The following is a 27,727-nucleotide window of genomic DNA, read 5'->3' as shown; positions in this document are numbered from 1 at the left end:
CCCTTCCCGCCTTCTCGCCTTTGCTTTCGGGCAGGCGTTGCCCATTTGGTCTCCTATACTTGACTGGACTAAGAAACGCATTCCTCATATGTGTTATTGTTTATCTTATAGGCCTGCTAATCTTTGGTTGAAAGATGGTCTTCGGGAGTGGCTTCAGTTCTCAGCAGGGTGTCCGGGAGCTTGGGGGTTCCTCTAGTCACTGTCAGACCAGTAAGCCAGGTCTTTTTTTTGTGAATTTGAATTTTGTTCTGTATTTTTCTCCTCTGTCCTGGACCCTCTTTTATGACCCCTGTCAAAGCAGTCTGTGCTGGTGGCCAGGCACCATCTATTTCTTTTGGGCACAGGCTGGTGAAAGCTGTGGTTCGTGTGGTCTATTACTTAGTCCTTTGGACCAATATTTTCCTGTGTCTTTGGTTTTCTTCATTCTCCTTTGCTCCGAACTTGATGGGACTGATAGAAGTATCTTAGATGGCTGCTTGCAAGCTTTTAAGATGATAGATGCTACTCACCAAAGTAGGATATAGAACATTTTCTTTATGAACTATGTTGTGCCAGTTGACCTACACATCCCCTGAGACCATGGTCCCCATCTCTCAGCCCCAGTAACTTGGTCCCTCAAGGTCTTTGGCTGTGTCTAGGAAGCTTCTGTGACTTTGCCTTGATCAAGTTGTGCTGACTTCACCTATATTGTGTATTGCCGTCCCTTTTAATAAAGTTAACACTTGTCTACTATCTAGTTAGTGATTTCCCCTTCCATTTCCCCCTCTGTAGTAACCATCAAAGGTTGTTTTTTTCTGTGTGTAAACCTTTTCTTGGGTTTTTATAACAGTGGTCTCATACAATATTTGTCCTTTTGTAACAGACTTATTTCACTCAGCATAATGCCCTCCGTATTCTGACATGTTGTGAAATGTTTTGCACATTCACCGTTGTTCTTTATCGTTGCGTGGTATTCCTTCGTGTGTATGTACCAGAGTTTTTTTACCCATTTGTCTTACTCATGTAGTGCTGCTATAACAGAAATAACACAAGCAGATGGCTTTAACGAAGAGAAATTTATTCTCTCACAGTGTAGTAGGCTACAAGCCCAAATTCAGGGTGTCTGCTTTAGGGGAAGGTCTTCTCTCTCGGTCGGCTCTGGAGGAAGGTCCTTGTCCTCAGTCTTCCCTTGGTCTGGGAGCTTCTCCGCATAGGAACCCATAGTCCAAAGGACACACTCTGCCCCTGGCACTGCTTTCTTGGTGGTATGAAGTCCCCAACTCTGTGCATTCTCTTCCTAATTTCCTTTAGTTCTTTGTCCATGTTTTCCTTTAGCTCATTGAGCATATTTAAGACAGTTTATTTACCATTTTTGGCTGGTAATTCCAATGCGTGAATTTCCTCAAGGATGGTTTCTGTCAAATTCATTTTTTTCTGTGAAAGGGCTGTACTTTCCTGTTTCTTTTTTATGTTTTGTAATTTTTTGTCGAGAACTGGACGTTCAGAGTATTATAATGTAGTATCTCTGGAAATCTGATTGTCCCACTCCTCAGGAATTGGTGTTACTTGATGATGGTTGCAGTTATCTGTTAGGTGACTTTTTCAAACTATTTTTGTAATGTGTATTCCAATTGTATATGGTCACTGGTGTTTCTGTTCTGTTATCTCTGCAGTCAGCCAGCAGCCTGACAGACCACACACACACACGCACACTGGCCCTTTAATCCACTGCTGCTGGGAAAGCAACTGTTGTGAGTGGGCCCAAATCAGGCAGTTGTCAGTGCCAGTCCCTCAGGGTACCTCAATACCAACACAAATGCACTACCCCAAATCCTTGGAGGGCAAGGTTTCCACTGCTTGGTCTGATAACCAGCCAATGACTCTATGAACATGGCTGTCATCCCCACCACTGTAACAAGGCTGAAGAATTGAGAATGTTAGCCCATTGGTGTATGTGACTCACCTAGGAAAGATCAATAGCCTATTCCTTCATCAAGCACTACCTTGGTTGATATGAGTCATATCACGTTTTAGATTTACAACACAGTTGATTCGAATTGTTCTTTCCAGTTCATTTTTGTTTTTGTGGAGAAACTGACCCCTTCAGTTTCCTACTCTGCCATTTTGTGTGACATCACCACTGATTAAAATTTAATTTTATGTCACTATTTTCTTCCTAAGTTTCTTTCCTTAGCTCTGCCAGCCTCCCTTTATATCTCATTGTGATGCCTTAGATCCTATTAAAGAAAGCATAGTATACCTTATGTGATTTCCTTGGGAGTGTGAAGTAGTTGTAGCCTAAATTTCTCTTGTATTTCCTGGAATAGATCTTTTGAAGTGCTCTCTTGATGTACATTGGCATGCTGTGTTCCCTTTCTTTCTTATATTTTTGCTGTGGTATTTTTGCCTAAGTCCCATGGTAGAGTTCCCTCCCTCTCCCCACCGTGGTGGAGTTTCTTTGCCAGTTTTTGCTTATTCATATTTGGATGTGGATTTTTTTTTTTTGTGGGCCTGATATTTATACCAAAAGTGATTAAAAGCTTGGCTACTAACCAAAAGGTTGGCAGTGCAAACCCACCAGCCGCTCCTTGGAAACCCTATAGGGTGGTTCTACTCTGTCTTATAGGGGTGTTGTAAGTCGAAATCAACTTGATGATAATGGGTTAGTATTATATTACTATCTCCTTGCAAGCCTCTCCTTATTACCTGGGCTCTGTTGAGAGCTTTCCTATAGACCTTGATTTAAAGGTTTAAATTCTGTTCTGTTCTTCAGTTGCCTAAAGAGAATGAAGGAAAGACTAGGGCTGGGTCTTTGAAATGTCCCTGTCTGGGAGCTTTGTTCCTCACATTTTCTCATAAATTTGTTCTAACTTACAGACCAACTACAGACCCATGGAGCTTAACTGTGTTTTTGGGGTGTGTGTCCAGTTATATAGGGGTGGGAAGTGGGAATGGCATGGGAGGTGGTGGCTCCATGAATTTAGATTCTTTTCCTTTACGTCTGGGTGAGCTGGCTACGTGGAGCCGGGATCTGGCTTGAATTGTGCCCTGTGGGTCAGGATCCTGGGCTTTGGTTTTGTGAGTAAGTGGATGTTTTGGTCAGCTCGGCTACCTTTTGTCCATAAATTTGAATCAGCCTTGATTCCAGACTCGACTCTTTGTAGGGAGGAAGTTGATTTCAGAAGGGGAAAAATGGCACTATCCCACCCTGTGAGCTGTCCCCAGTGCTGGGCTGAGGTGGAATCAGGGCTTATTCCCACGTCTTGCCTACTTTTCTGTCTTTGCCCCAATTTTTATCTCCTTTTGCCATGCCACTTGGTGCTTACCATTCAGAATTGTGTATTAGCTCAGCATCCCCACTCATCTTGGGCCAAACTGGTTGAACATCTGATTGTTGTTGTTAGGTGCCGTTGAGTTGATTTCAACTCAAAGTGACCCTGTAGGACAAAGCAGAATTGCTCCATAGGGTTTCCAAGGAGTGGCGGGTAGATTTGAACTGCCGACCTTTTGGTTAGCAGCCGAGCTCTTAACCACTATGCCACCAGGGCTCCGAATATCTGATTAGCATTCTCTAAAGTTTGTATTAAGTCTTTTCCCTGCCGCCAACACAGGTGAAATTGTGTTCATTTCTTTTGGTGATTAATTTTGGCAAGTACCAGGAAGGGTTCCCCAAGGAAATGTGCTTTTTAACTTGCCATCTTTCCTGGAAGGCTAAAGTGCTTCTTTATATCAGTTTCTAAAGGGGAATCTCTGATAAGTTAGTACAGCCCCAACACATTACCCCTTTCCATCTCCCTCCCAGTGTGACAATTGTGTTTATCCAGATAGAAGTGTCTATTTTATTGAACGAATAAATTCAGGTGATTAATTGAAGCAGCATTTTGTAAAATAATTTAAAATGTAGCAGGAAGATTTGTTTATTCAAGAGATCTTATGAAAGGAATGAAAAATTTAAAGTTATATAGTTGTTTTCTACCTCATTGATTCCTGCCTGTTAAGTTCAAGTCTATTGGCAGGCCTCATGAAGCCCTGATGGTGCAGTGGTTAAGATCTACAGCAAGCTACGGTTGCTAACCTAAAAAGGTCGGCAGTTCAAATCCGCCAGCTGCTCCTTGGAAACCCCAGGGGGCAGTTCTACCCTGTCCTGTAGGGTCGCTAGGAGTCAGAATTGACTCGATGGCAGCAGGTTTGGTTTTTTTGTTTGTTTGTTTGATAGGTCTCATAAGCTTAGCTGGGTGTCTCTGCAGAGATAGCTGTGAGAACTTTCTTTCTCAGCAGTTTATTGGGCTTGCCAGAGAGGAAGGGGCACAAAGCAGGCATAAAAAGGTTTAGGACCCGTTAGCTCAATTTTTTTTTCCTTCAATTCTGTGATTGTGGGCGCTACATTTGACCAGCAGGTGGCAGACAGGAGCTAGCAGAGTGGATACTGCAAAAAAAAAAAAAAATATATATATATGTATCTTAAGGAATTGCACTTAAATGGGCCTCCCAGTCTTTTCAGTAGCAAGTCTGGAGGCAAGTGCTTTGTTTTGTCATTTCCTCTGCCCTTAGGAAAATATGTAAGCAACTACTTGGTAGACCTGTAATTTCGCTCTTACAGATCATTGCTATGTGTGGAATGCTGATGTTTACCAAATCATTTTCTTATTCCTCAAAGCACTAAATATGTGAACATACAGGAGGTCGGTGTTTCTTTTTTTTTGTAATGGTTTCCTTCTGGCATAATCCAACTATGAATTTCCAAAGGAGTAACTAACTTATAAACATTATTTTAAAATATTAACCGTGTGAGGAGCAATGGGCATTACGAAGATGAGTAAGATAAGGTTGCTCTCCTTCCGGGACCTTACAGCCTGGCTGAAGGTGGGGCTGGGAGAGAACAAGTACACAAATACTTTTATTACAAGAAGGAACGGGACAATTGCCTTACATACGTGCATACGTAACTGCTGCTTTTGAGTGGGTTCCGACTCATAGTGACCCTATAGGACTGAGTGGAACTGTTCCATAGGGTTTCCAAGGCTGTAAATCTTCATGGAAAACAGACTGCTTATTCTTTCTCCCCTGGAGCAGCTGGTGGGTTTGAACAGCCAGCCATTCAGTTGGCCGAGCACTTAACCACTGTGCCACCATCGCTCCTGTATACATTCAGTACATATAATTTTGTATGTTTTTCCCTTCCAGTTATCAGTATAGCGTGAACATTTTCCCACGGAGCTAAGATGAGTGAACAGAAGCATTTGAGGCAGAGGAAACAACATCTTAACTGGAAAACTGAGGGACTGTTTTGGGAATAATATTTAAAACCGTTGAGGTGGAGTGAACATTGGGAAATGGTCAAAGATGAAGCTGCAAAGGAAGGTTGAGGACAAAGCATAGGTTGCTTCAAATAGATAAAGGAGTTTTTATTTAAGGAATAATATTTTCATAGCTATTAATTAACAGTTTATTAATGGAGTCCCTGGGTGGCGCAGACGGTTAAGCACTTGACTATTAGCCAAAAGGTTGGCGGTTCGAACCCATTCAGAGGTGCCTCAGAAGACAGGCCTGGTGACCTGCTTCTGGAAGGTCACAGCCTTGAAAGCCCTGTGGAGCAGTTCTACTCTGTACACATGGGGCTGTCATAGACTCGACAGCAGTTGACAAAAACAACAGTTTATTAGGCTACTTGAGGGGTGTGGCAGAATGGAAGGTGTCTCAGCTTTGGAGATGGACAGACCTAGTTTTAATCTTTGGTTTGTTATATATTAGCAATGAGACATCAGGCAAATTTATGACCTTTCTGAGCCTCAGTTCCCTCATCAGATGAGTGGGTACGTGCATTATATGATTCTTGTAAGGATTAAGCAAGACATCAGATGTGAAGCTCCTGGTCCAGAGACAGCGTTCAGTAAACATTAAGCTTCTTCTCTTGGACCTCTCATTTAAGTTTCTGTACCTCTTACAGTAGCCCAAAGAGACCAACAAGGAACATCTGAAGGTTCTGTTTGCAGGAGAGTCACATCCTTTTCTAAAAGGCAGTGTAGCTCAGCAGATTTAGCCAAATTACTGATTGGAAACCCAGACCCATAAATTAGTTAATTGGTTTCCTTTTTTTTGTTGTTGTTGAATTCAGTTTAATTTTGTTTCCATCACCTTCATGTTGAAAAAGTTAAATAGTACTTGAGGGTTTGTTGTGTGCTGTCAAGTCGATGTCGACTCATAGCGACCCTATAGGATGGAGTAGAATTGCCCTCTGGAGTTTCCTAGGCTGTAATCTTTATGACTGTAGTTTTTATAGGAGCAAATCATGGAGCTGCTGGTGGGTTTGAACCACCAACCTTTTGGTTAGCAGCTGAGCACTTAGCCATTGCACCACTGGGGCTCCTACTGGAGGACTTCGAGGGAACCTAACACTCTCTTCCTCCACCTCCTCATCCCCACTCCCATTCCTAGGGGGCCTCCACTTTTAATTCTTTGAGCTGTTTTTTTTCCTGGTATTTCATGTCATATTTCTGCATAATACATTTATAAGTTTATTTTTTGCCATATCACTTTTAGATGTTATCTGTTGACTTCCTGTTACAGCTAAGAATTTAGCTTTTATATACCACCTCCACCTTCCTTTCGTATTCTCCTACTATATCATTATTTTTAGTTGAGTTGATAAATAGTGCTTAATTGTCATGACTTTATAAATATCGTTCATTTTTTAATTTTTTATTGGGCTTTAGGTGAAAGTTTACAGAGCAAATTAATTTCCCATTAAACAATTAATACACAAATTGATTTGTAACATTGGTTGCCGGCCCCACGACGTGTCAACACCCTCCCCTTCTCCACCCCAGTTTCCCTGTTTCCATTTATCCAGTTTTCCTGTTGAAATTGCTGTTTTTATAGATCAGAAATAGACAAATATCAGCAGATTCATATGGTTCAACCTGTCCCTATTTTAGCAGTTCTGCCACTGACCTCTAAGTAACTCTAGTTCTTGGGCTGCGATTGATGAGTTATTTTACATCCCTTCTGTCCCAGACATTTTATGATTCTAATTAGGGCCAAGACTAGGGTGAGGCAAGTGAGGTGCCAAGGGCACAGAATTTAAAAAGGCTGTCACCTCGCACTCACATGATCCTGGCAGCGAGAGCCTCCTTACGTTTTGTACCCCAGGCTTGCTTCCCCCTATTCCTGACCCGGATTTGAATTTACCATTTACTTTTAAAGACTTACTTGCTAATACGTAATCTGGGCTATATGAATAATGCTTATTGATGCATTCATTTAAGAAGCCTTGGTGTGCATTGTCTAATTATTGAGTTAGGAATTTTGCTCTTTACTTATTTTTCATATTTATCATCTCCATGACTGAGTTAATGCATTACCTCAGTAAGAACTAGCTCACATATATCTACATTGATCCTGGTGAATTCTTTCTCTTGACTGCAACAGAAAACCTGGTAACAGTAACATTTTATGTTCTTCTCCTTTAGATCAGGCCAAAATGTTTGTGAAGATTTTTACTGAAATTGACCGAATGCCCCAACTTCTTGCATACTACTATAAGTGTCACAAGGTAAGAAGCTGTGAGTGGTTACAATATTGTAGTGCTTACAACACTGGACTACAGAATTCCAGTTCACACTCAAACGTAAAAATCTTTGCCTCCTCACCCCCTGGCCCTTTTTCTTTGAATTGGCCAGTAGGGGGTGCTCTTGTTCCAGCCTGTGGATTCAGTTAATGGCCATCTGGAAAAAAAAAGTCATCAGTTTTTCAGTCTCTTTTGTATTGAGAGATAGATCTAATGTACAAACCTGAAAAAAAGTCTGTTCTAATTTTTCTCATTTTTGCTTTTTGAAGATTTGTGTCTTAAGTTTTATTAAGCCCTCAGCAAGCTGTGAGAATATTATATGTTTTCTAGAGTTGTTGAAGTTAGGTTACTGAAAAACTTAAAAACTTCCTGGGCTCACCTTAATTCCTTCAAGTCCACTGCTTATGTGTCTTTTAAGCAACAGTGTTAGGACATGAAACTTAAGCACACACCCAAGCCCTCCTCTAAGGCCTGTTCAGAAGAGGGATAGTATGCTGAGTGGAAGGAACCCGACTGGCGCACTTTTGGGACAGGATAAGAGGAGGGAGGATCATGTGGAGGGTAACACCTTGAAGCTTTGATTGATGATCAGAGCAGGTGACTGTAAATGTGTTCTGGGTGTTTTCCCACCTTTTTCTGAAGGGAGTGAACATCAGTAGTTATCAGTTGCATGCGTAGAAGGGCAGGGCGTTTTAGCAGGCATACCTGGTAAGGCCCCTTTTGTTCTGCTCCTACAGGTACAGCTCTTAGCAACCTGGCAAGAGTTGTGCCAGAGTGACCTCTCCCTAGACCAGCAGCTCACCGGACTCTACGATGCCTTGCTTGGTGCTTGGCACGCGCAAATCCAATGGACTACACAGGTAACAGCTCATTTGGTTTCTAGAGAGAACAAGGCCTTTGCAACAAGGGAATGGGTGACTGCCTCGGGAATGGTCTCTCTTAACTACAGAGCACCTCGAAGAATCTCCCCAGTTGCCACTGTTACCAGAGGGGTTAAAGGATAACCTGCGAAACCCACGTCAGTAAAATCATTAGGTCTCTATTAAAACTCTTCTTATCACTCTTATCTATATCTTAAATTGAATCTAATGTGACAGAGTTGCTTGTTGTTCAGCAAGTGAGCCTGTGGAATTCCTGAAGGCCGTTATCTTCAGATCTAAACGCAGGAGGCCCTTAGTCAGGAGGTAGTTGAGTGAACAAGGTTGTTTTGGATCTTAACTTCGGGTGAAATTTATCCAGCCTGAAGTTCCATTGTTCTTACAGTACACGAAGAGTTAGAGGAAGAGTATAATTTTAAAGATACCCTTTGACTAGGGGAAAGGTGAGACAGGAACTTTGTTTTAGGTGGAAACTTGCCATCACTGACTTTCCCAAAGTCTCTAGGCATTTTCAGCCTTGAAGGGCAAGAACCATTCATTGTTCTCGTATCTTGAAGCCAGGAGGTGCAGTAGATCCTCTTATAGAAGGGAAAAAAGGTGATCTTAGTTTGGAGAAATGACTTATTGGGCCTGTTTATGGTGTGGGTTTTTTTTTTTCCCCCACAGTTAGTTGTGAATCATTCTTTAAATGTGCGTTAGTCATTTGCTGGAATTTAACTTGATGGTAGTAGAGAATTCCTTGTTCAGAGTCATGTCATTCAAGTGGGTTAAAGCACTCCTTCTCCCCATCCTTGTTTCTTTCTCCTTGAACCAACCTAATTCAGACTTATGTTTAAACAAACAAAAAAGCCACTGCAGTGGTTTCCCAGCTTTGATGTGATCATCACTTTCAAGGACCCTGTCCATCCATATTCATTAGGTGTCCTCCCCCTTCTACTACTTCTGGCAGCATGAAGATAAAAACAGCTCATGTTCACACATATGAACGCTCTCCATCATCTAAAAAAATGGACTTAGACTTCTTAGACTGCTATCTGGGTCTCATCCTAAATTTTGTAAGGCATGAGTTTATGCTCATTTATGCCTTTGGCACATGACCCTTTTTTTTTCCAGGATGTAAGCATGACGAGTGGGTTGTCATCTCCTAAGCTCAGTACAGTGCAAAAGAAGACCAAAAGTGCCAGAGTAAATGTGTGCCTTTCAGATTTTTTTTTTTCTCCAGTATTTAGTTATGAGGAAACCCTGGTGGCATAGTGGTTAAGTGCTATGGCTGCTAACCAGTTCGAATCTGCCGGCCGCTCTTTGGAAACTCTGTGGGGCAGTTCTACTCTGTCCTATAGGGTTGCTATGAGTCGGAATCGACTTGATGGCACTGGGTTTGTTTTTTTGGTTTTTTATTTAATTATGAACATCTTCCAACATACAGAAAGGTTGAAAGAATTGTATAGTGAACACCCATATACCCACTTCCTAGGTTCTACAGTGAACGTTTTACTACTTACACATTTTAAAAATCTAGTTCCTGGGTGGCGCAAACAGTTAAACACTTGACTGCTAGCTGAAAGGTTAGTGGTTTGAACCCACCCAGAAGCACCTGGGGAGACAGGCCTGGTGATCTGCTTCTGAAAGGTCACAACCTTGAAGATTCTATGGAGTAGTTCTACTGTGCACACATGGGGTTGCCACGAGTCAGAATCAACTCGACAGTAACTAACAACTTTAATCTATCCATGCCTCTGTCTGTTCTCTAACCCATCTTATTTTTTTATGCTTTTCAAAGTGAGTTGCAGTCTTCATTCACTTCACAGTGTACATGTTCACTCAAGTTCAATCTTCATTTACTTTTTTTTTTTTTTTGGTAAAATTTGCATGTGGTAAAATGCAGTGATCTTAAATATTCTATTTCATTCTTGTTGACAAATGCAGATACTGGTGTAAGCCAATCCCTTATCAAGATGCAGAATGTTACCGTCACCCTGGGGAGTTCCCTCATGCTCCTTCCCAGGCAATCCCTGTGCTCACATCCCTGAAGGCAACCACCGTTCTATTTTTGTCTGCCATAAATTAGTTTAGCCTGCCCGAGAGTTTCATGTAAATGGAATCAGGCAGTGTATGTTCGCTTGAAAAGACTTCTCTCATTCACCCTGTTTTTGAGATTGACTCATGCTGTTGTGTGTATCAAGAGGTTGTTCCTTTTTATTGCTGAAGACTAGAAGGCAAACGACAGCAATAACAGTCACGTTACATGAGTATACCGTTGCTTGTTTATTATTCTCTTATTAATGGACACTTGGGCTATTTCCAGTTTGGGGCTATTATTGAATAAAGCAGTTTAGAACCTTTTTGTATAAGCCTTTTTGTAGACACATGTTTTTATATCTCTTGGGTAAATGTCTGGGAGTGAAATTACTGGATCATAGGTTAGGTGAGGTGTATGTTTAGTTTTATAAAAAAAAGTGCCAACAGGACAGGAACCATCCCCGAAGACAACTCATCAGACATGAAAGGGACTGGACAGTGGGTAGGTGAGAGATGCTGATGAAGAGTGAGCTAATTATATCAGGTGATGACTTGAGACTGTGTTGGCCTCTCCTGTCTGGAGGGGGGATGGGAGGATAGAGAGAGTTGGAAGCTGGCAAAATTGTCACGAAAGGAGAGACTGGAAGGGCTGACTCATTAGGGGGAGAGCAAGTGGGAGTACGGAGTAAGGTGTGTATAAACTTATATGTGACAGTCTGACTTGATTTGTAAACGTTCACTTGAAGCTCAATAAAAGTTAATAAAGAAAAAAAAAAAAGACCAGACTTTACTGGTCTGACAGAGACTAGAGGAACCCCCAAGACTATGGCCCTAAGACACACTTCTGAACTGGAACTGAAGCCACACCCTGAGATCACCTTTCTGCCAAACCATAGACAGGCTCATAAAATAAGCAATAATACTGGAGAGGAACACGCTCCTTACAATGACAAATTATAAGAGATCAAAAGGGCGACATTTGCCCAAAAGCAAAGATGAGAAGGCAGGAAGGGACACAAAATCAGGATGAAAGAAAACAGGGAAGCTAGGACAGAAATGGGGAGAGTGCTGACACATTGTGGGGAATGAAATCAATGTTATGGAATACTTCATGTACAAACTATTGAATGGAAAACTAATTTGCTCTGTGAACTTTGACTTAATTAGGCAATAAAGAAATTTTTTTAAATATTTAAAAAAAAAAAAAAAAGTGCCAAGCCTTTTTCCAAAGTGGTAGTATATTTTACATTCCCACAACAGTGCGTGAGGGTTCTAGTTGCTCCACATCCCTGCCACCATTAGGCATCGTCAGTTCTTTTGAATTAGAGCCATTCCGGTCGGTTTGTATCAGTATCTCATTGTGGTTTTAATTGGCATTTCTCCGATGACAAAGGATGTTGAGTACCTTTTCGTGTTCTTATTGTCCATTTACATCTTCCTTTATGAAATATCTGTTCAAATCTTTTGCCCATGTATAAAATTTCGATTGTTTGCCTTCTTGTTACTGAGTTGTAGGAGTTCTTTGTATATTCTGGATACATGTCCTTTGTAAGATATTTTTTTATAGATATTTTCTTCTAGTCAGTGGCTCGAGTAGAAGTTTTGATTTTGATGAAGCCTAATTGATTAATTTTTTTTAATGGTTATTGGATTTTATGTCCAAGAATCTGTTGCCTACCTCCAAATTGTAAAGGTATCATCCGTATTTTCTTCTAGAGGCTTTGTTTAGCTTTTACATTTAGGTCTGTGGTCCATCTTGAATTAATTTTTGTGTATAATGTGAAGTAGGGTCAAATTGTTTTTACATGGGCTATTTAAGTTAACTCTGCAGCCCTAGTTGGTAAGTTTGGTCTTATGGTCTGTGAACACTTTGGTTGTTCTTTGGCCAATGGCCAGTGAGTCCCTTCTTGCCAGGTCACTTTAAAGGAAAGGGGAAATCTCCTAGTAAAACAGACACAAACCAAACCAAACCAAACTAAACCCAACCTGTTGCTGTCCAGTCGATTCTGACTCATAGCAATCCTATAGGACAGGGTAGGACTGCCCCATAGAGTTTCTAAGGAGCACCTGGTGGATTCAAACTGCCGATCTTTTGACTAGCAGCCATAGCTCTTAACCACTATGCCACCAGGGTTTCCATAAGGGACGCAGTATGTTTTAACTGAAACATGCATTTTAAAAATGCCACTGAAGGTCCTGGGTATGACTTGATAGTTTTGGTTGACCAGCCAGTCTGAACTTTGGAGCTGTTTAGTCTCTTTCCTTCCCCCAGTCGTATAAATAGGAGATAAGAGCGAAGTAGGTACTCAAGCCTAGTCCTTTCTTAAAATGCAAAGGGAGGAGTCAGTATTTCTTTTTCTAGGCAGGCATAGTTTTCACCTCCTTCCCTTCTCACAGTAAGATGTTTCTTTTGTCAAATGAAGAAGGTGGACTGGGCAGTGTCTAAAGTTCCGATTCTCTTTACACTGGCATGTTTGGGCGACGGTGCAGCTAATGGAAGATGAATATAGATGTGGAGTAGAAACTTTGAATTCAAGACCACAGGGTTTGACTTTCTCACATAGCTGGTGAGGATCTGGAGCTGTAGAGCGAATGATGACATTACTGATTTAAGTATATTTTGGTGTCAAAACATCACCGATGTAATTTCCCTGCCAAAAAAGTTCAGCCTGAATGCTTCATGAAGAAATACACAGACATATCCAAATTCAAGGTCGTTTTGTAAAACAACTGCCCTGGACTCTTTAAAAATGTCAGTGCCACAAAAGAGAAAAAACTGGAGGGGTCTTTTAAAGTAGACTGAAGTAATATGACAGCTAAATGCAACGCATGATCTGTGATTGGATTCTGCATGATTAAAAAAAAAAGTTATTGAGCACATTAAAAGGACAGTTAGGGAGATTTGAACCTGCACTGTTTTAGATAATGGTATTGCATCAAGGTTAAGCATGATTAATTGTATCGTGGTTGTATAAGAGGGTGCCTTTGTTCTTAGGAGGCACATGCTGAGGTACTTAGGTGTGATGTGTCATGATAACCAAACCAAACCAAACCAAACCAAACCAAAACCCATTGCTGTTGAGTCGATTCTGACACATATGACCTGATAGGACAGAGCAAAACTGCCCCATAGAGTTTCCAAGGCTGTAATCTTTACGGAAGCAGACTGCCACATCTTTGTCCTCTGGAGTGGCTGGTGGGTTCGGACTGCTGACATTTCAGTTAGCAGCTGAGCCCTGAACTGCTGCGCCACCAGATCTCCTTAACGTGTCATGATGCCAGCGATTAATTCTCAAATGGTTTAGAAAGAGAAAGAAGGGAAAATGTGCCAAAATATTAATAATTGGTGAACCTTGTGATATTTAAAAATTTAAAATAGAAAAGGAATTTTTAAAATAACATGAAAAAATCATCATTTTAGTGGTGATGTAGAAGGCGAATTGCTGAGGAAAAGATTGGAGACAGGGTGCGAACCTTTTGCCCGCTGTAGGATGGTGATGGCAATGTAGTGAAAGGTACCCAGTTCGAGAATGAAGAGCTGTTAGGACCTGCTAACTGATAACAGGAAGTGAAAGAACAAAAAGTCAGAAAGATTTTCTTCCTGGTTGAATAGAGGTCCACCAGCAGAAATAGTTGAAGGAAAACAGGTCTGGGAAGGCCATTGGGAAAATACGAATTCCAATTGTTGATGCCCAAGTGAGAGTGGCTCATCTAACAGTAACGTGCAGTAAATAGTTGGAAGACTGTTGCTCAGGAAATACAGATTGGAGCCTTGTTGGCTGCTTGGCCATATTGTCATTTGTCAGTTTCGTTTGGTCCATTCTTCTGTTTCTTCCTCTCACATTCCAGCTGGGAGGCTCCAAGAGTCTAACACAGGGTTTCGTAAACCAAGCAGGTGTCCACTGAAGTTTTGTGAGTTCTCTATGAGAATTAAAAATTTTTGTTTTCCATTTCAGTGATGATCTTAGAAAAAGACATAAGCACACTTTGGATTATGTGCATGACCACCTTATAACCAGTTGCTGTCAAGTGATTTCAGTGGGTGCATGGTGTTACAGCTACACTGGAGACTAACGAGAAAGTACTTGTTGCTTATGTGATATGAATGGTGGTGCCAAGTTAAAGCTGTTTAACGTCATAGCCCACTTGAGAAAGGACATTTTCTTAGTAGTGTGAATAAAGAGAGGTGGTTAGAGTAGTATAGGCATGCCCAACTTAAAAGGACGTGTACTATAGCATTCAGACCACAGTAATGACCAAAAAGGGTGTTTATTTGCAGCAGAACATCATCATTACCTGTCCTATTGTTTTGAATTCTGTTGGTTTTATAGTTTTTGAATTTATATTCCTTTTTTGCCTTACAGTTGCTTAAGAACAGTTCTTACATCTTGTTTCACGTTTGTGCATCTTTAAAGTGTGTTGTAATATAAAGGCATTTGTATCAGCACTGGGGGTCTTTGAGAACCCCCTCCCACCCAACACACACACACAGGGAACTCTGTATATTACTTAGGTTTTTTCCAAGAGATCTATAATACATGGGATGGTAAGAAAGACCCTCAATGAATAAGAGAGTCTATAACCTGAAAGACTCTGGATAGACTATTCCTGGTAGTCCTTAAGAATAAAAGATCCAAACCCTTGTTCATCAAAATACTTTACCAAAAAAGTGAAAAGGCAAGCTACCAACTGGGAGAATATCTTCAGAAACCATATTTCCAACAAGAAGTTAGTAACCAAAATGTATATAAAAAATTGACAACTTAACAACAAGAAAACAACTAACCCAATTATAAAATGGGCAAAGGACTTGAATTGACATTTCACCAAAGAAGACATTCACATGACCACCAAACTCTTAAAAAGATGTTCAGCATCATTAGCCATCAGAGAGATGCAAATCAAAACCACAATGGAATACCATTTCACTCCTGCTAGGATAAAACAACAACAACAAAAAAAACCAAAATAACAAATGTTGGTGAGGATGTGAGATATTGGAGCCTTTATCTGTTGTTGGTGAGAATGCAAAATGGTACAGCTGTTGTGGAAAACAGTGTGGCAGTTCCTCAAAAACCTAAAAATAGAACTACCCTGTGACCCAGCAATTCTGCTTCTAGATATATACCCAAAAGACTTGAAAACAGAGACTCAAGCAGATACTTGTACACCAGTGTTCACTGCAGCGCTGTTTATAATAGCCAAAAGGTGGAAACAACCTAAATGCCCATCAATAGATGAATGGATAAACAAAATGTGGTATGTACATACAATGGAATACTACCCAACCAGTAGGAGAAATGAAGTCTTGATACCTGCTACACTATGGATAGAGCTTGAAGACATTACACTGAGTGAAATCAGTCAATCACAAAAGGGCAAATATTGTTTGACCTCACTTATATAAAAAGACAAAAACAGGAAAATGTATAGAGACCAAAATTTCTTAGTGGTTAACAGGGGTGGGAGAGAGGAGGAAGAGAGGGGCTTATTGCTTATGGGGTACTGAGCTTCAGTTTACAGTGATGGAAAAATTGCATTAATTAAAGGGTAGAGTTGCACAGCCAGTTAATGTAAGTGCTGTCAATAAGTCGTACACCTGTAAAAACTTAAATTTGCAAAAGCTTTGTGACAGATATATTTACAACAAGAACAACAACAACAGAAAGTAGCTGCTGAGGCTGCTTGTGTACAACCAAATACCTCGTGGGTTTTGGTTCCTTGGTTTGGAGGTATAGGGTCATGGTTTTATGGAACATCCTAGTTAATTAGCCTAATAATGTGTTTGGTGCTTCTGTTCTGCCTCCTAGTTTGTTGTATAGTGCCTGGGGTCTTAAAAGCTTGCAAGGAGCCATCCAAGGCACAACTGGTCTCTGTTTACCTAGTGCAACAGAGGAAGAAGGAGAATCAGGAAGAGGAGGAGGAAATGGGATGTGAGGCTATCTCCGTGAACAACTGCCTCCTTTACCATGAGACCAGAAGAACTGGATGGTGCCCAGTTACCATTACTGAATATTTGGTCAAAGATTCTGTAGAAGAATCCTGATCAAAAGGGGGGAAGTGCAAAAAAGAATTTCAAATTCGCATGAAATCCAGACACTCTGGAGCCATGGAGGCTTGATGAACCACCAAAACTATTGCTCTAAGATAATCTTTAAACCTTAAACCAAAAATATCCCTGAAGTCTTCTGAAAACCAAACAATAGTTTAGCTTAACTAGTAAAGAATGTGTGCCTTGAGCATTATACACTTTTAAAATCTATGTATATGGGGTCAAATTGACAACAGCAACTCAAAAGATTAGCTAGGAACCTTAGGGGGCCATGAGTTACTGTTAATGGGGGAGGAACAACTCAGAAAAGGAGGGTAAGAATGGCTGCACAACTTGAAGAATGTAATAAATGTCACTGAAATGTACACGTAGAAACTTGTATTGGTGTATATTTTGCTGTGCATATTTTCAACAACAACAAAAAATAAAAAGTATTAAAAAGAATGAAAGATCCATCTTGACTGAAGAGCTGTGTCAAGAGGAGAGGTAGGTTCGAGGTAGGTGCAGGCCAGTCTGAGAAGGTACTTAAAGGCCCTTCTAACTCTGAGTCAGTGAATTGCTCTTCTTTAGTTCTGTTTCATTCCCCACCTCCCAGGCCCCAAACTCTGCTCTGTCATCTCACCCTTCTCCCTAGCCGATTTTTGGTGACCATTAAATACCACATGAAAGCCTTTGGTAGATTTGAAAATAGCTAGGCCCTTGGGGCCAGTGGTAGACAGGAAATAGCCAGTTGTTTGGACAAGTTGTAAGCCTTGCCTTACTTTCTGAGTGTGTTCACGTTTGCAGTGAGGACAACTTTAAGTTTGTAGCTCATGACTAGAATACTTTTCGGATATCGGGGGATTTCCTTGAACGATTCAGGAGACTGTGTCTTTTTTTTTTTTTAAATAGTATTTTATTGTGATTTTGGTGAAAGTTTACACAGTAAATGAAGTTCCTATTTGACAGTTTCTTTACAAACTGTTCAGTGACAGAGTTTGTCTTTAGAAGCTGTGCTCCTCTTTGGTACCTTGTGCTAACGCGGAGACCTCTCTCCCACTGCAGGTTTTCAAGAATCCCCATGAGGTGGTGACAGTGCTGCTGATTCAGACCCTGGGGGCCTTGGTGCCCTCGCTGCCCATCTGCCTCAGCTCAGCCGTGGAGAGGGCGGGGCCCGAGATGGAGCTCACTAAACTGCTGGAGTTCTATGACACTACCGCCCACTTTGCCAAGGGCTTGGAGATGGCACTGCTCTCCCACCTACGTAAACATTCCTTCCTCCTGGCTCTCTAGCTTGTCTTTACTCGCCCTCTTTGAGGCTTGTAGGTTCTGGGTTTGTTTGCCTTTTCAGGTGACTGATTTTATAGAAATGCAATGGATCGGTGTTTTCTTCCTCAACAGATATCGGAGCCTTGTCCTTGAAAGCATTGCCATTACGGAAGTAGTTGTTGTTTAATATGTTTACCTAGAACCAGTGCTGCCTCTGTGCTTTGCACGCTCGGGGAAGTGATGGGCACTTCTATAGGGGCTTAGAGAGTGAGCAGGCTTAGCAGTGAGGTAAATAGACATTAGTGGTAACCCACTGGCAGCAGGTTACGCTGCGAGAGTAGTGTTCTCCTCCTTTCAAGTCATCATAAAGGCTTAGACAGTTCAACCCTAGAAGTAAGTGTAAGCGCAGAAGTAGGTGAAAGGAGCCTTTTGAAGGGGCAACAGCAAGTTTTTCAGGGCAGGGGAGGTGCGCTAGGATGAAAGATATAAAGAGAATGGGCTTCCCTCAGATGTCGTCTGAGAGCGAAGCACTCCTTACTGTCATTTGGGTGAACAATGTGTGGTGTGTTCCATTTTCCCAGTTGCTTCCCCATCTCTGCTAAAAAGCATCATGCATTTTTAAGTAACACAGACCTTGTGACGCATGCTGCTGTCAAATCAGGAAATCAGGAAGGCCTTGTTCTGCCGTTTGGCTGGTGTGTGTCACTAACTCGGTGTATTTAATAGTTACACGCTTTAATTACATTTGGGTATAATTGCCTGGACATTCCAGGGAGTGTTTACTGTTCGGGTTCCTGATGATTCATGCAGTGGTTCGGCACACTCTCTCGTCAGGCCTTGTTGTGGGAGAGGCACAGTGGTTGTGGGAAGCTTCCAGAGGCCAGAATGCCATTGTCACAATGGTTCAAGGGTGTTAAGGCCAGAATGCCATTGTCACAATGGTTCAAGGGTGTTAAGGCCATGCATCCTGCTGGAGCAGAGTAGAATGAAGCTGGGGCAAGGAATAGGTTGCATTCCTCCGACTGCTGGTGGACATTATTGAAGAAAAGAGAGCCGCCCCCTCAAGGATCAGATAGAGAAATGTATTGTTAGTCAGCCATGGGGGTATAGATTTTTAATGATTCCACTTGAAGTTTTTAAAAAGAGATTTTTTTTTTTAATTTAGAAAGTACTTTGGAAAATACACCTCAAGAAGTAAAAATTAAAAAGAGAGTTAAAATATCCATAATTTCATCACTCAGAGCCACTGTCAACATTTTGTTACTTTTTCTTCCAGTAGTTCAAACATAAATACACATTTTTCACAAATACATATGCATATTTAAAAATGTTGGGCCTATACAGTTTTATATACTCAATATAGTGAACGTTTTCTAATGTCACTAAATGTTTTTCTAAAATAGGATTTTTGGCAGCCACTTTATAACTGTGGTTTACTATCTTTTTTTTTTTAACCACTGTTATAAATAAGGAAACCTTGGTGGCGTAGTGGTTAAGAGCTATGGCTGCTAACCAAAAGGTCGGCAGTTCAAATCTACCAGGTGCTCCCTGGAAGCTGTATGGGGCACTTCTGCTCTCTCCTATAGGGTCGCTATGAGTTGGAATGGACTCAACAGTAATGGGTTAGATTATAAATAAGACTATTATGAACAATCTTACACATTAATTTTTGAGCCAAACTATTTATTCCTTAGGATAAATTTCAAAATTGGAAATTCTTGGAAATGAACATTTTAAAGATTTTTGTCATAAAGATTTTTGTCATACCTTGCCCTTTAGAAAGTTTCTTCCTGTTTTTGTGCCTGTCAATGTTGTTGTTAGTTCCCACCCTTGGCATTTCCCCTTGCCCTCACCAGCTCTAGGCTCTATGTTTTTTCTCGAAATTTTCCAGATTCTTAGACAATTAGTGATGTATCATTTTATTTCTTTGATTAATAACAAGTTTGAAAGATATAAAAATATATTTTTTTTTTCTCTTTTGAATTGCTTATTCTCTTGCCTGTTCTGTTTGGGAACTTATTGATTTCCAATTAATTTATAAGTAATTTATTTAAAATATATAACTGTCTTTTTACATATATCATAAAAAGCAACAAAAGTGCATGCTATAAAAATTTAGGATAGAGAAGTAGATAGCCCAAAATGAAAGAAATAACTGGATAGAAATAACCACTTAAAAAATTGGTTGTATTTTTTCAAAAGATCCTTGTATAGTAAGGATTTTCCCCCCATTGTTTATCAGATATCACAGATGTATTTTCTAGGTTCTATCCGCCAGGTGCTCCTTGGAAACTCAATGGGGCAGTTCTACTCTGTCCTATAGGGTCGCTATGAGTCAGAATCGACTCGATGGCACTGGGTGGGGGTTATTTTGCCTTTACGATTTTCTGTTATTTTAATAGTTGATACATGCGCATGGTACAATTCAGAAGACATAAAAGATTATGCAGTGAAAAGTAAAAATTTAAAACAGTTTAATTTGACATTATAAGTGATAAACAGTATGCGTTCATTTTAGAAAAATCTAGAAAATACAAGAAAGGAGGAAAATCACCTTCAACCTACCATCCAGTAATAACATTTTTGATTCTGGACATAATATCCAGATTTGTCTGTGTGTGTGTGTGTGTATGCATGCACTTAAATGTATTTTTAATAGAATGTTGTATTACCGTTACCACACCCAAGAAATTTAATATTAATTCAGTGTTATCATCTAATATTCAATCCATATTCGAATTTCCCCCTTTTTTCCACAGATGTTTCTAGTAGCTGCTTCTTCACCTACCCTCCCATCCCGATCCAATCAATATATATACATTGCATTTGGTTATCATGCCTCTTTAATCTCTTTTAGTCTAAAAAAATCATCTCATCTTTTGTCTTTTATGACATTGATATGTTTGAAGAATACAGGGTAATTTTGTTATAGAATGTCCCCAACCCAACAGTCTCAAATTGTCTGATGGCTTCCTTGTGATTGGATTAGATTGCACGTTCTTGAGAAGGATAATACTATACTGATGATGACGTGTACTTTCTCATTGCATCCCATCAGGAGACACAGAATCTCCAGTCCCCGGTGATGGGTTAGATTAATCACTTGGTTAATGTTGTGTCTGCCAGATTGTTCCATTGTAAAGTTGCCTTTGTAACTAATGAGTAACAAGTATATTCCCCAAGAAACATGTACCCAGTTATTTTAGCATCCATCGATAATCCAGACCTGAATACATTTTGCATTGTTGACCATAAGATAGTCTACATTTGTTGACTGGCATTCCTTTATAAAGAAGAGCTTTCCCTTTCTCTCTCTATATAATATCACTGTGAACTCATGGATTTTTTTCATTTAATGTGTTATGGTCCATTATTGTCATTCATTTTGATGCTCAAATTATTTCAAATTTGGTCAGTGGGCACCCTGTATGGTTGGCTCCTATATCTCTCTGACACATCCCTAGCAGTCTATGAGTGCTTCCTTCCTATTTTGGCACAAAATCTTCCAGGAACATCTTGTACTTTCCTGTCATATGGACCTGAAAAAAGTCACTCTTCCAAGGAATCCTGGTTTCTTCTAGTGGGACATGGTAGTTAGAAACCAACTTACAGGCACTAGAGGTGCTCATTGTTGCTGGGGTGTTATTACATCTGGGCCTTTTTTGTGGACAGAGGTAGGACATGCATATTTAAAAGATTGCCCGTTTATACTGATACTTCCAAATAAAATCTAACACCACCAGATTTTTATCACTTGCCATTCTGATTTGTTTTTCTCTTCTATAGTGAGACTCCTGGTTCCCAACAGTGTGTGTGTGTGTCTTTTACATATATGTACAATTTTTTTCATGACTGTATTGTGGATAGGTCAAAATGTATTTAACTGATTTATTCATTTAACTAAAAGTGGGCTAGTTCTGGGGTATTGGATGCTGAGGATGCAATGCTGAGCAAAACCAGACATAGTCCTTGCTCTCATATGACATATTCTAGTGAGAGATAATCAAATAACTTCACTGATAAATGTGTAGTTATAAAGTGAGATAAGTACTTTGAAGAAAAGCAAAATGGTTCTAGGAGAGTATATAAACAAAGAAAGATGATGGAGACTGGTGGGCTTGAGCTGAGCGAGTACTAAAGGAGGAGTTGTTATTAGTCACCACTGAATCGGCTGTGACCCATGGCCACACTGTGCACAACAGAACAAAGCATTGTCTGGTCCTGCTCCATCTTCACAATTATTGGTGTGTTCTAGTCCATTGTTGTGGCTACTGTGTATTTTGAGTGTCTTCCAATCTAGGGGCCTCATCTTCCAGCAGTATATTGGACAATATTCTGTTGTGACCCATGGTGTTTTTTTTTTCCTCTCCCATAGGGTTTTCATTAACTAGTTTTTGGAAATAGATGGCCAGGCTTTTCTTCCTAGTCTGTATTAGTCTGAAAGCACCTCTAAAATGTGTCCGTGGGTAACTGTGCTGGTACTTGAAATACCAGTGGCATAGCTTCTAGCATCATAGCAATATGCAAGCCACCACGTTACAACAAACGGTGGTGGAGAAGAGGAGTAGGAGGAGCTAACTAGATGAAGACGGATAGGAAAGAACAAGGCTCTTCTAGGCAGAAGAATTCACGTATGACCAGAGGGAAAATGGTGCTTTTGAGGAACTGAGAGGAGGCTGGAGGCTAGGGTGAGAGTTAAGAAAGATGAGGCTATAGAAGTAATAATAAAAATAGCTGGCATTTATTGAGAGTTTACCACATGCTAGACATATAATAATTTACCCAGTCTGACCACAGTATTACCCTATTTTGTAGTGATTGTCACTGCTTTTAAGTTGGAGCCCAAAATCTTTTCCATAGCCTGCAAGGCCCTACATGGTCTGACTTCAGGAGGCTAGAGTGGGTAATAGTTATTAATAAAATTGATGCCATTATTACCCCCATTTTATAGTTGAGGAAACTGAGGCATAGAAAGGTTAATCATTCACACACAATCATTTAACTAGGAAGTAGAGCTTTGATCGAAGAGCCTTCACTCTCAAGTGTTACCCTCTCTAGCCTCCTCAGATCAGACCATGTGGGGCTTTGTAGGCTATGGAAAAGATTTTGGGCTCTAACTTAAGAGCAGTGACAATTACTACAAGGTAGGGCAATATTGTGGTTAGATTTCTGTTTGTGGAATATTTTTCTAGCTTCCATTTGGAAGATGGATTGGAGGAGGCCATAAAGATGTGAGATCAGCAAGTAGGCTATTGTGTTTACCCATCCCCTGTTGGGAGGTATAAGGCTGTTTCTAGAACTTTGTGATTGCAAGCAATGATTTTGTAAACATCCTTGTATACAGAGTGTTATCTCTGCATAGTTATTAATTTCTTTGGAATAGTTCTTAGAAGTTGAATTACTGTGTCATAGAATATGTACATTAAAATGTTTGGTACAAACCATTTTTTAAATTTTGATGTATTTGAATATGGAAACTTCTGGGATGCCTAATGTGTGGAGTATCCTATTCCTATAAAGTCCTAGGAAGACTGGAGATGGAAAATGTTCTTCATGGGGAAACTTTTCCCCATGGCAGTTCTTGAACCTGATCCTGATGAGGGTTATCACTTTAAGAAATTCTTTTTAAATAATATTTTATTGTGCTTTTTTTTTTTTTTTTGGGTGGAGATTTACCCAGCAATTTAGGTTCCCATTCAACAGTTGCTACACAGTTGTTTAGTGACTGGTTAAATTCTTTACAATATGTGAACATCCTCATTATTTCCATTTTGGTTGTTCTGTTTCCATTAATCTAGTTTCCCTGCCCACTTACATTCTCATCTTTGTTTTAAAGTAATTGTCGACTGTTTTGGTCTCATAGAGGTGATTTTTTAAAGGAGCACAGTACTTACAGGTGATGTTCATCATTTTTTGAGCCAATTTGTTATTTAGCTAAAAGGTGACCTCAGGGGTTAGTTTTTGTTTATTTTTTTTTTTATTGTGCTTTAGATGAAGGTTTACAGAGCTAACTAGTTCCTCATTAAACAACTAATACACATACTGTTTTGTGACATTGGTTGCCAACCCCATGATCTGTCAACACTCTCCCCTTCTCGACCTCGAGTTCCCCATTACCAGCTTTCCTGTCCCTTCCTGCCTTCTTGTCCTTGCCCCTGGGCTGATGTGCCCATTTAGTCTCATTTTGTTTTATGGGCCTGTCCAATCTTTGGCTGAATGGTGAACCTCAGGAGTAACTTCATTACTTAGCTATAAGCCTGTCTGGGGGTCGTACTCTTGGGGTTTCTCCAGTCTCTGTCAGACCAGTAAGTGTGGTCATTTTTTTTTTTTTTTTTTTTGGTGAGTTAATATTTTGTTCTACATTTTTCTCCAGCTTTGTCTGAGACCCTTTGTTGTGATCCCTTTTGGAGCAGTCCATGGTGGTAGCTTGGCACTGTCTAGCTGTGCTGGACTCAGTCAGGTGGAGACTGTGGTAGTGGTGGTCCATTTGTTCTTTGGACTAACCTTTCCCTTGTGTCTTTGGTTTTGTTCATCCCCCCTTGCTCCAAATGGGGTCAGTCCAGTGGAATATCTTAGATGGCCGCTCACAAGCTTTTAAGATCCCAGGGGTTAGTTTTGATTAAGGGTTTGAAGAGTATCTTAGGCAAAATAGTCTTGTGCAGTCCTACAGTCTCCACCAGTCCAGTAGGTCTGAGTTTTTGTTTTGAGGAATTTGAGGTTCTGTTGTACATTTTTCTCACATTCTATCAGGGTCCATCTGTTGTGGCCCTGATTAGAATGGTTGGTAATGGTAGCCAGGCACCATCTAGTTCTTCTGGTCTCAGGGTAGATGACGCTGTGGTCTAGTGCTGCTGTAACAGAAATACCACAAGTAAATGGCTTTAACAAACGGAAATTTATTTTCTCATAGTTTAGGAGGCTAGAAGTCCGAGTTTGGGGTGCTGGCTCTAGGGGAAGGCTTTTTTTCTCTGTCGACTCTGGAGGAAGGTCCTTGGTCTCTTCCGAGCTTCCACTCCTGGGCAGCCTTCATGTGGCTTGGCATCTCTCTTCCTCAGTCTCTGCTCTGCTCCCTTGTTTAATCTCTCAAGAGATTGACTCAAGATACACCCTACACTAATCCTGCCTCATTAATATAACAAATATGACCCATTCCCAAATGGGGTTATAACCAGAGACATAGAGGTTAAGATTTACAACACATGTTTTGCAGGGGGACATAATTCAGTCCTAACAAAATGTAGTGACCCCTAGTGATGAAGCACAAGACAAGTTCTGGTAGAGTACCTCTCTTGTTTTCCAGCACTTAGTTTAAGGTCGTTTGTTCATTGTTTTCAATTTCTGATTTCCTAAAGATGAGCACAACTTGGTGAAAGTTACGGAGCTGGTGGACGCAGTGTATGGTCCGTACAGGCCCTACCAGCTGAAGTATGGGGACATGGAAGAGAGCCACCTCCTCATCCAGATCAGTGCCGTGCCGCTGGTATGTCATCGTGCTGCCAGTGGCCCTTTAGGTTTATTCTCTGTTTGCCACTGTTGAGGCCATGTCTGACAAAGGGTTGGGGGTGGGATGCACTGGAGAAGGTGTGAGGTGGGATCAGATGTGAAAAAATGGGATCAGATGTGCAGAAAGTAGGCTCAAGGTGCCTTCATAGGCTCTTCAACCCAAATGAAAAATGAGATCACAGAAATGCTGTCAATTTTCTGTTTAAAATCCTCCAAAAAAGTCTGGTAGAAAGAGAGGATTAAATCGTTGGGAGATAAATTGATTATCTCCCTTGGTTTAGCTAATTTCTTATTAGCGTGGGCTTTTTTTTTTCCCTGAAGGAAGATACGTAGGTGGGCACAGATGCTTAGCATTCCTGGACAGTGCTGTAAGGGCAGGTTGGCTGGGAGAGAGGAATACAGGTCACCAGGGGGGAATAGAGGTCATTTCAATTTCATATATTTTGTTTTCAAGTCATCTAAGGAGCCCTGGTGGTGCAGTGGTTAAGAGCTCTGCTGCTCACCAAAAGGCTGGCAGTTTTAATCCGTCAGCCGGTCCTTGGAAACCCCATGGGGTAGTTCTACTCTGTCCTGCAGGGTCACTTTAAGTTGGAATTGACTTGACGGCAATGGATTTGGTTTAGTTTTTTTTTTTTAAGATCCTCTTATATGAGGTGAATTGACCTTGAAGAACTGATTTTTTAGGGATGTACCTAGAAAGTCTGTACCGCCTCAGTTACATTCTTGCCCCTTAAGGAGGCCTTTTCCTTCCAGTACAGTCTCTGGGAGTGTCTCATACGGAGAATTTGATTCCTTACATGAGAGCAAAAGGGAGAGATGTCATCTTAATAATCACAGAAAAAGAGGAAAGAAATGAGAAATATAATTTGAATTAGACATTTGACCGTGCTCTTCTGCTAGAAGTTAAATTCTGCATTCTCACCGGTCTCTTAGACTGTCCTCCCCTGGCTCAGGCTCTCTGAGAGCTGTCGCGGTTTGGGGACTGTAGTTCTGTTTCTGCCATCTTTATTAAGTGATTTTACCTCATGGAGGCTCGGAGGTCCCCCCACCTTGATATTATCTATTCAGGCCTTCTCGAGTCTGATGCGGCTTTTGTTTGTCTGTGTTTGCTGACCAGGAGCACGGGGAAGTAATTGACTGTGTCCAAGAGCTGAGCCACTCTGTGAACAAGCTGTTTGGTCTGGCGTCCACAGCCATTGACAGATGCATCAGATTCACCAACGGCCTGGGGACCTGTGGCCTGCTGACAGCCCTGAAATCTCTCTTTGCCAAGTAAGGCCGCGGGGAGTGGGATAGGGCCCACCGATTGGAGGGCAGTTTGGCAGTATTTACCCAATTAAAAATAAAAACATGTGTTCTGTGTTCTGCCATGAACCTGGACAGACACTTGCACCTGAGCCCATGAAGGCACGCTCAAGGATGTTAATTATTGTGTTGTTCGTAATGGTGAAACAATTTGAAGCCATTGAAATGTCCATCAGTTAGACAATGGCTAAATAAGATCGGCTATATTCAAATGAGGGGACCCTATGCAGCAGTATTATTAGTATTAATTACTGTATTTTTACACAAATTACATGCACCTTCTACATTTGTTTGCCAACCAAGCACCCCACTGACAGGTATTTTTACAAGCACCATTATGCCAATTCTTTTTTTCACGTTACTGTAAAAAAATTAGCATAGCGTGCTGACAAAAATACCTTGTGGGGAAGGGCATGGTTGGCAAACAAACATAGAAGGTGCACGTTATTTATGTAGCGATACTGTATATCTACACATATCAACGTGGATAGATCTCAAAAACATATTGCTGAGTGAAAAAAAACAAGTTGCAGAATAATATATAGAGTCTAACACTTAGATAAGGAGTTCTGGTGTCATAGTGGAAACCCTGGTGGCATAGTGGTTAAGTGCTACAGCTGCCAACCTAAAGGCCGGTGGTTCAAATCATCCAGGCGCTCCTTGGAAACTCTATGGGGCAGTTCTACTCTGTCCTATAGGGTCTCTTTGAGTCGGAATCGACTTGACGGCAATGGGTTTGGTTTGGTGTCACAGTGGTTAAGCCAAAAAGTCAGGGAGGGGTTCAAACCCACCAGCGCTCTGTGGGAGAAAGATGTGGCAGTTTACTTCCATAAAGATTTATAGCCTTTGAAGCCCTATGGGGCAATTCTACTCTGTCCTATGGGATCACTATGAGTTGGATTAAATTCCGTGGCAAGTTTAGTTTTTTTTAAAAACTGGTCATGTTTTCAGTAGCAGCGTTCAGCAAACTTTTTCTGCAAAGGGCCAGATAATAAATGCTTTAGGTTTTGTGGGCCCATATGGTCTCTGTGGCAATTACTCAACTCTGCCTTTATAACATGAAAGCAGCCTTAGGCAATACATGAGTAAATGGGCGTGGCTGTGTTACAATAAAACTTTATTTACAAAAACACCAGTGGTGACCCCTACCCTAGATTACTTTTTTAATACTTTAAA

General features: G+C 40.8%; 1 protein-coding gene across 3 annotated transcripts in view; it reads left to right on the top strand.

The window, feature by feature from the left end:
* Positions 1-27,727, top strand: part of COG7 (component of oligomeric golgi complex 7) — an 86,560-nt gene that overhangs the window by 9,870 nt on the left and 48,963 nt on the right. For all 3 annotated transcript variants that reach the window (XR_007519558.1, XM_049903039.1, XM_049903040.1), the window contains exons 5-9: positions 7,449-7,531; positions 8,284-8,406; positions 17,540-17,738; positions 25,096-25,223; positions 26,364-26,518. Coding sequence is in view for 2 of the 3 variants with exons in the window: in XM_049903039.1 (XP_049758996.1) it covers positions 7,449-7,531; positions 8,284-8,406; positions 17,540-17,738; positions 25,096-25,223; positions 26,364-26,518 (688 nt within the window). In the remaining variant the exon portion in view is untranslated. The remainder of the gene's footprint in view (positions 1-7,448; positions 7,532-8,283; positions 8,407-17,539; positions 17,739-25,095; positions 25,224-26,363; positions 26,519-27,727) is intronic.

Source organism: Elephas maximus, chromosome 12 (genome assembly GCF_024166365.1).
Source record: "Elephas maximus indicus isolate mEleMax1 chromosome 12, mEleMax1 primary haplotype, whole genome shotgun sequence".
Classification (NCBI taxonomy): Eukaryota; Metazoa; Chordata; class Mammalia; order Proboscidea; family Elephantidae; genus Elephas; species Elephas maximus.
The sequence above is the reverse complement of the archived record's forward strand: the minus strand, read 5'-3'. Positions and strand labels throughout refer to the sequence as shown.